We start from the raw sequence: 9,199 nt of genomic DNA on the forward strand, positions 1-9,199 counted from the left end.
CACACAGTATAGTTTTAATGAGTTAACAGGGCTATTCCCATAAGCTTCTCCACTAACATTTACAACCACTTATATCTTAATGAAAGAACATGTTACTTGAAAGATGATTTATACGCAGTGTGCTTTCAATGAGTTAAGAACATAGTTATTCCTATATGCTTCTACACATATGTTTACCAAAACTTGCATCTTAATGAAACAAGATGTTAGCTGAAGGACGCAATATACACCTGTAGTTATTATGAGATTCTCTGTATCTTTTTATATTTCTAAACTATCTCATAATTTTGGTAAGCAAAAAGCCTAATGCCAAAATAGGAGAACAAAATGAAAAATTATTCTACTAATGGGTGGGACAAGGAATAGGAAGCAAAGGAAGGATGGGGAGATGGAGATTAAAAGACAGACACTAAGGGGAAGGAAATGATAATGTTTTAAGTAGAGATCTGAATCTAATTGATTTCAAGTCAACCAATCTCTGAATGTCTATACTTATACAAACTAGCAGCCAGTTGTATTTACAATAATCATCCTGGAGGACCTTACATTTTAAATCATGGTCATTGTGCTGAGCTAATAAGAACAGTCTCCCAACTAGATCATGAAGTGTACACACATCCCAAATAACCAAGATTTATCAGAATAATTTCCCTTAACACAAGACCACAGTTACACCCCTGTATGGAGACAGCTAATGATTGCAGTTAAGGATTTCAGAGTCAGACTAAAGTGGGTTCACATTCCAGCTCCTCCACTGACAAATTGTGTGATTTGGGCAAGCTTTCACACTGTACCTATTCAATGTTCCATGCAGTCTACCCACCACTTTTACATTCTTATCTTGCTTCTCTTATGATCCAAAAAACAAAATAAGGTGATAAACAGCTACTGGAGTCACAGACTCAAAATAGCTTCTTTGGGAATTTGTCAAGGGAACTCTTGAGGACTCTTTCATGGAGAGTAGGATTACCTACCAGCTCTTAGATACAGCCCTCTTAGAGATGTCTCTGGCTGCCTTTTCTCATTGTGAATTTCCCAGAGCAGATACAAGCATCACTCATTTAGTTAGAGTTTCCTGCAGATTATACACTAATATTAGTATCCTCTAAAAATATCACTATAGGGACGTCTGGGTGGCTCAGCGGTTGAGCATCTGCCTTTGGCTCAGGGCGTGATCCCGGAGTCCTGGGATCGAGTCTTGCATGGGGTTCCCCATGAGGAGCCTGCTTCTCCCACTGCCTGTGTCTCTGCCTCTCTGTGCGTGTCTCTCAGGAATACAAAATCTTTAAAAAATAAAATAAATAAATAAAAGTATCACTGTAATTTTTAAGTATCTGAAGGCTCCAGTCACTGATGTTATCATCTCAGTACCCTGAACACAGCTCTCTCACCTGCAACCCCTCCTTATTGGTCCTCTAGACAGAGGCCTGCTATAGACTGCTTGAGCCCCAGCTGCAGGGAGCTTGCTAGATTTACAGCAGCCTTACTGACACCTTCTACTTTATTTTCAAGTCTTTGTGAACCAGCAATAAATTCTGGAGAATATTTTCCCAAGACGCCATACAGCTTTGATTCATCAACTTACTTTCAAGATTTTCAAGATTTTTCAGCATCCTGTACTACATTCAAACTTTGGAAGCCTTCCCAGATTGTCAAATTTGTCTCTCTTCTTGGTCACTGCTACTCTTAAGGGTAATAAGCACCAAAAGATTACGTATTAGTCACTGAGCCAAAGCAGCCATTTTTCAGACAAGAAAAGGACCCTGATATTAAAACATGTACCTGCAATTTAGGTAATACATCATAAGTGTTAATATTTCACAACTGAATGCTTATTCTAAACGTTTTACAAGTATTAACTCATTTAATCCAACTAGCAACCCTACCCATGGATAGTATTATAATCTCCATTGTATAGATGACAACACAGAGAAAAGCTAAGCAACTTGACCAGGGTCCAATGAGTGGTTGAGCTAGGATATGGACCCAGACAGACCAGTACCCTCAACCTGTGCTCTTAATCTTCTACACTGTACTGTATCATCAACTACTTTAAAAATTAACACAAATGGGATGCCTGGATGGTTCAGCGGTTTGGCACCTGCCTTTGGCCTGGGGCGTGATCCTGGAGTCCCGGGATCAAGTCCCACGCTGTGCTCCCTGCATGGAGCCTAATTCTACCTCTGCCTGTGTCTCTGCCTCTCTCTCTCTCTCTCTCTCTGTCTCTCTCATGACTAAAGAAATAAAATCTTAAAAAAAATTAAAACAGAAAAATATCCTCCTGTCTTCTTCTCTTCCAAAAGTCAACAAAGCTCCCTAGACCCCACCAAATAAATTAAGTAGAAAGGAGGTGGTCAAAGGACCCCAACTGACGGAGGACAGGGAAAAGGCAATGTGTCAGCAAGAAACGGAGAATACCAGATGACTGACTCATAAAACATTCTAAATGAACATGGTTGGCCAGTGGAGAGCTCTAAACAGAAACTATTCTATATGGAGTCAGGGACCACCTGCAGTGAGTAAAGCACTTCAAGGTTTTAAAACCTGTCTGGGTCTATACCCTTGCTCCAGTCTGATAGTAGTTATTTTTACAGCAAGTCTACATTCACACTGGACACCAGCCCACTGCAGTAAAACCCCAAAGTGAGAGTTTAAGACTTATCCCAGGCAATGCCCTGAATTGTTGGTGGTCCATGGTGACTCCTTTGGGACAAAAAAATACATATGAGTGTTCGTTCCATTCAGGGAAAAAATTATATTTTTTTAATTTATCAACTTTTTAAGTAACATTCTATTTCTATACCTCCCTAAATTCTACTCAATAACAGCATCAGCATGAAATTTACAATTACACCATTCCATCAACACAGGGGTGTGAAATGGCAGAAAACACAACTCAAACTGGCTTAGGTTATTTACCAATTTACCCAGAGCTGGGCTTTTGGCATAGAACAATCTGTGGCTCCCACAACGATACTAGAAACCCAGATACAGTCCCCTCTCTGCTCCACAGTCCTTATCCTGGCTCCACTCAATGGTCTCAAGATGGTGGCTGCAGCTCCAGGCAGTATAATCAAATATCACAGAAGAGTAAAACATACATTCATTCATTCATTCATTCATTTATTTGAAAGAGCACGAGTGGGAGGGACCATGGGAGAAGGAGAGAGAATCCCAAGCAGGCTCTGAGCTAAGCACGGAGTCCAACTTGAGGCTCGATTCCACAACCCAAAGATTATGACCTGAGCTGAAACCAAGAGTCGGACACTCAACTGACTACACCCTTTTTGAGTCTCCTCAAACAAAAGGAAATCTTTTCCAAAGTCTCCAGCAGTGTTCCAATCATGTCTCATAGGCCAGAACTGAGATACATCCTCATTTTTGAACCAGTTCTCAGAAAATAAGTTCACCAGAACTGAGTTCAAGTTCTGAGACTCTTGACCCTGACTTCATGTTTTTTTAACTGTCCAAGTAATTCTAAAGGTCAGCCAGGCTTGAAAAACCAAGTTAAACTAATCAGAAATAGGGAATCCCTGGGTGGCTCAGCAGTTCAGCACCTGCCTTCGGCCCAGGGCGTGATCCTGGAGACCCGGGATCGAGTCCCGCGTCGGGCTCCTGACATGGAGCCTGCTTCTCCCTCTGCCTGTGTCTCTGCGCCTCTCTCTCTCTCTCTATCATGAATAAATAAATAAATAAAAATAAACTAATCAGAATTACCCCCTAATCACCTGTCCCTGAATCTCCTGGAAAAAAGTATAGACACTTGAAAAAAATTTGGAGAGTCAGAGAAAAATAAAATTAGCTCAGCAAACAGTAGAGTCCATACACTGTACCTGTATGTTTGCAAAAACACTTTCACCCCATTTTAGTAAATGCCCCGGACTGGGCTTTTGGCAACAGCCCATTTTACAAATGAGGAAACTGAGGCTCAAGTTCACAATGTGAAATTCTTTTAAGTCTTCCAGACTTCCGTATATTTCAATGCAATTGGAATTTGGGAAATTTCCCCAAAAGGAATTCTCACATGAACCATTTCTCTGAAACATTAAATAAAGAAAGCAAAAAGGAACATTTATGTTGTCCTGAAGAAAACAAAGCAAAAATTAAGGAAATATTAAAAGAAAAAGCAAGGCAAATATTAAAATAGCAAGGCCTAAAAAAAAAAAAAAAGTACTAATTCCAAGACTTGGAAGACTCCAACTCTAGTCCTGGCTGCCACTAACATCCTTCTTCAGGTCCGTGATAAGAGCAGGCTCTCTTATGAGGGGCTCTCCAGCTTAACACACACCAAGAAAGCTAGACAATCTAAGCTTACTAAAGAGCATTATGTAACTGTGTAAGTGCTTAGTAACTTTAAGAATAATTTGTTTAAAAAAATTTTTTTTTCTTCTAAAACAGAACAAATTCTCTCAAAATTGCCTAATGTAAAATTTGTGAGAAAAGCATATATGGCTTATTTCTGTTTCTGGCAAATATGCTAAACATTTCTATGAATCATAAGCTTCTGAAACTATACAGACAGCACATGAAAGGCTCACAAAAGGAGAGACTGTATTAAAAGAGGACACTGGTTATTCTAGGAAAAGAAAGACATGAAAAAGAAAAAGGACGAAAAAATCCATTTAAACAAAGGCTCCATTGAATTGAGTGAATGATCTCCAAATGTACCACATAAGTCAATGATCCCAGGCTTCTCTCTGGAGCTCCCGCCTACCCCCACCGCTCTGTCCAAATCCACCCTACACACAGATGTCAAATCCTGTCTCAAAACCAACTCTTTCCCATTATGTCAGCCTTCTGCTGACAAACCCTCACTGATTCTCCACAGGATAAAGTCCACATTCCTAACCTCGCTTTTATGACCCTCCATAATCTGAAACTGACCTCTCCCTTCATCCCATTCCTAACTAGTCTCCTCATGGTTCTCAGACACTGTGGTGTTCTGGTTTCTTCTCAGCTGTTTTCAATCTGACAAGTTCTACAAGGTTCTATTCCTTACTTAAAACAACAATTTCCAGAACTTCCAGTCACATGTTCTCATTCTAACCTATGACAAACTCATTTCTGGTAAAGTTAAAATACTTGCTTGTCACTAATTTTTTTTCTATTTTATTTTTTTTTAAGATTTTATTTATTTATTCATGAGAGACACAGAGAGGGAATCACTAAATTTTTTAACTTTTACTTATTTTTTTAAAAAATTTATGTATTTGAAAGAGAGAGAGAGAGAGTGAATGCACACACATGCAGGGATGGGGAGGAGAGGGAGAGAATCTCCAGGAAACTCTGCACTGAGAGCAGAGCCCAACTCTGGGCTAGATCCCAGGATCCTGAGACCATGACCTGAGTCAAAACCAAGAGTCAGTCACTTAACTGACTGAGCCACCCAGGGGCCCCTTAACCTTTTAATATGCATGTGTCTGTGTATCCTTCGTTTCGTCAAGAATTTAGCACAATGTGTTTCTTCAAACACATTCCCTAGATTGGACCACATTCAACTACAGGACATTAAAATCAGGAGAAGGACCCCTGCCTTATTACCTCTTTGTATCTCAATCCCAATATTTAATGAGTCATACATGCTAAACATTTCTGATTGCTGCATCACTGAACTTAGCAATAAGCCTTTAAGTCCCACAGAGCTGCCTCCAACTTCTTTAAATATTTATGAATATTCAAAGCATAAGACATCAAAACTACATAAGTCCAACAAGTATGTAGTACATGCAAGAGGGCATCTTACAGGGCAATTAAAAACAGAACTCACTTAAACTCACAATTCTGAAAGTGCACCAAGTGCCATTTTTTGCACAATGAAGTGTCAAACATCTGAAAATATAAGCAGTCTGACCTAGCTGATTGCTAGTCTTTCTGCAGCTCCTCCCCCCACCTCACGTCCTTCTCTGACTTCTTGACTCGAAGATGTCATATAGAAAGGCTCAACTGGTTGGGCGAACAACTGACCTACACTGCAATTTCCAAACACGGCAGGATCGTTCCAGTGCCTCTAAGAAGTAGGACAAGAGAAATTTAACACAAAAGAATTAAGTGACCTACCCAACTGTAGTGTGGATGGGCCCTAACAGGAAGCGCAAATTAAATGCAGGCGCCCTGACTTAAGTTAGGTGCTCATAGTCTTTTGATAGGAACTAGAGCTAAACTTCAAGGGGCAAGCTGGGCAAACACAGGGTCTCCTTAACTTTCCTAAAGCACGTAAGCTAAAGTGTTTTTGCTGCCTTGTGGGAAAGACTTTAAGTTCATCAAACATAGTAAGTAAAAAGATACTTTCTGCTTGGTCTCTTAATCATGATCATAAACTATGTTTCTTATGGTAAAGGACAAGAATCAAAAGGAATAAGACAACAGTTCACAAATTCAAGAAAGTCTGCATTCTGGAGAGGAAAGCTGACAGCTGGCCCCCCAGATGTACCAGCTGCTGCTGGGACACCAGGCATGTGTCCTGTTGGCAGAAGAGCTAACATGCAGTCACATAAATAGCTTTTTACCAGTGGCCAAACTAGCTTTGCCATCTGCCTCTCCCCATACCAAAGCCTCCCTCCTCATCATCCTAGCTCCAGAGGGAGCTGCTACAATCAGTGAGAGAGGAGGTACAGTCCCTCAGCCAGTGACACTGGTTAATACCAAGCTGCAGAAGGAAGGAGTCCTCTCCCTCAAGTTCTCTCTCTCACACACACACACACACACACACATTCTCTCTCCCGCCTTCTCCTCACTTCTGCCTACATATGTGGATAATCCCTCCCTAATTCCCACGCAACACACATACCTAATGCCAAGGCACTGGACAGCCGTCAACCAAATGAGCCCATTAGTCCCAGATCCCAAAGTGATTCCCAATCCTCATCTTGCAACACCAACAAGATCACAGAACCAAAAGGAACCTTGGACATCCCCCAGAGAAGCTGAGTGACTTGCTTCCAAAACTGCAGGGGATGGCTCACGAAATTCTCCCCTCTAAAACTTAACTCATTCATTAAATGAATATTTATTGTTCCAGGCACTGTGCTGGGTTCTTGAGACGATTTTGTGCAGTATGTTTTACTCTCTCTCAATGCAAAATGGTAGTAGTGGGGGAGAGTGACGGGGGTATTTTTTCCCAGAGGTGGTGTCTACAGACAAGTGTACAAGGGACGAACTCCCAAAGCTGGGAATTACTGAATTGAGAAACTAGAGAAAAGATACAAACCCTAACAACACAGACTCGAGAGGCTGGAGACTGCCCTGTCCCCCGCCTGCTGTGTTCCTGGGGAGAAAACTGGACACTCACAGGGGCCCTCCGGGGGCGGTGGGGCCGCAGGTGCGCTCGGGCAGCGCGGCCCCCGACAGCGTCCCCGACTCGGTGGCTCGGCCCGTATTTTAGCCCTCGCCTCTCCGAGACCCTCCTCGGACCAGAAAGATCTAGACAGACCTCCTGCGGCGGCCACCTCCAACGGGGAGGAAGGCGCCGAGCCTGCCCGGGTCGCATTCCCCAGGTGCGGGCCACGCCGGTCCGGCCAGAGGCAGGCGGCTGCCCGGCGGCCGAGCCCGTCCCTGAACCCTCCGCAGCCGCAGCCGCAGCCGCAGCCGCAGCCGCAGCCGCAGCCGCAGCCGCAGCCGGGCGGGAAAGCCGCACAGGCGGGGGGGCCCTCGGCTCTAGGACCGGGAAGCGCCCGGGACGGCGGTACCCGAAGTCACCAGCAAGCGACACGGTCAGGGCGCAGCCCAAGGGGCTTCGACCAGCTCAGCACCCAGCAGGTTTTCCAAGGATGCCCAGGGAAGTCCTCGGGGGGCTCCCAGGGGGCGGGGAACCCGGGAAGCAGCTCTAGGGCGCACCCCGCCGAGCCTGCGGCCCTGCCTCCCCCGCCGCGGGCGGCTGACCCGGCCACGCGCCCGCCCGCGTCCCTCGCGGCCTCGCCTCGCCTCGCCTCGCCGCCGGCTGCCCGCGCCGGGTCCGCGCTTACTTTTGGTCGCGGCGATGAGGTTCTTCCCGTCCTTGATGAGCTCTTTTATGAACTTGTTGGTCCTCTCCAGCTCCGCTTCGTGGGCGCGGATCCTCTCCCTGAACCACGGGCTGTCGAGGTAGCAGTCGCTGAACTCCAGGGGCTGCAGCCCCATGACGGCCGCGCTCCGCCGCCCCCGCCGCGCGCGACAGCCGGAGCCGGGCTCCGCGGCCGCGGGCAGGTGCGGGGCGCGCGCAGGGAGACCCGGGGAGGCGCGGCGCGGACGTGTCGGTGGGAGCCCGAGCGAGCGTGCACCGCGGCGCCCCGATCCCGGCAGCCCCCGCCGCTCCCCGCCGCTCCCCGCCGCTCCCCGCCGCTCCCGCGGCCCGCGCCCCGCCCCGCCCCGCCCCCGCGCCGCAGACCCTCCCCGAGGCGCGAGCCGCCCCGCCCCGCCCCCCGCCCCCCGCACCCCGCCTTCCTTCTCCCTCCCGCCCTCCCGCGCTCCCTTCTCTCCCCGGGCGCACATGCCCCTCCTCTTCCTTCCGCGCCAGACTCGGGCTGGAACCCGTCCCGCGGCTCTCCCCACCCCCGGGGTGCGCGCCCCCCCCGCTCCCCTCCTGGGGGCGACTCGGGGTCGGCTCGGCGAGGCCGGGAGCTCCACCCGGACCGGGAAGGGCCGTCCTGTAGCCCCCGGGAGGCGGCAACTCACCGGTCCGACTTGCCCGGGGAAACGACTGACTCCTGATCCCATTTGTCCTGGGAGCTGCGAACGTCCCGCACGCCGGGCTCGCTTTTCCCCATTCCGGTTCCCCGAGTCAAGGAAAATGCGGGCTCAATCTCTGCTTTTCATCGAAAGCTTTGCAAGGGCAGGAAGAGTTCGGGGGCCGAGAGCTCTTATTACACTTCTGCGCATCCACATCGATCAATTTGGAGGGAGGGACACGGTGGATAAACTACTGAAAAAGTTGTCTGTTGTATTCAGATTAAATTTGCTTGGGTAGGTGGAGAGGATCCTTACTGTCCTCAAAATAACCACTGGAAAACAAATGCCAGGTTTCACGAGGTGGGGGTGACGATCAGGGGAGAATTTATGTCAGCACACCTGGGAAAGCATTCTGTGTGTTCTGAAACAGAACTCAGGCCTCCAGAAAAGTTCAGACTTTTTAAGTAACTGAATTTATACCTAAAAGAAATCAGTTCACCGCAGTAACTTTTTATAATGGCAACTAACGATTTAGTAAGCAATTCTTATGTGCCAG

At 46.7% G+C, this 9,199-nt stretch overlaps 1 protein-coding gene across 2 annotated transcripts in view; it reads right to left on the bottom strand.

Annotated features, from left to right (window-relative positions):
• ARHGAP10 (Rho GTPase activating protein 10) overlaps nucleotides 1-8,332 on the bottom strand; it is a 316,242-nt gene extending 307,910 nt beyond the window's left edge. For both annotated transcript variants that reach the window (XM_041739031.1, XM_041739029.1), the window contains exon 1: nucleotides 7,962-8,332. In XM_041739031.1, coding sequence (XP_041594965.1) covers nucleotides 7,962-8,115 — 154 coding nt within the window. In that variant the 5' untranslated portion in view covers nucleotides 8,116-8,332. The remainder of the gene's footprint in view (nucleotides 1-7,961) is intronic.
• Nucleotides 8,333-9,199: the final 867 nt, after the last annotated feature.

The sequence above is a fragment of the Vulpes lagopus genome, chromosome 23 (assembly GCF_018345385.1).
Source record: "Vulpes lagopus strain Blue_001 chromosome 23, ASM1834538v1, whole genome shotgun sequence".
Classification (NCBI taxonomy): domain Eukaryota; kingdom Metazoa; phylum Chordata; class Mammalia; order Carnivora; family Canidae; genus Vulpes; species Vulpes lagopus.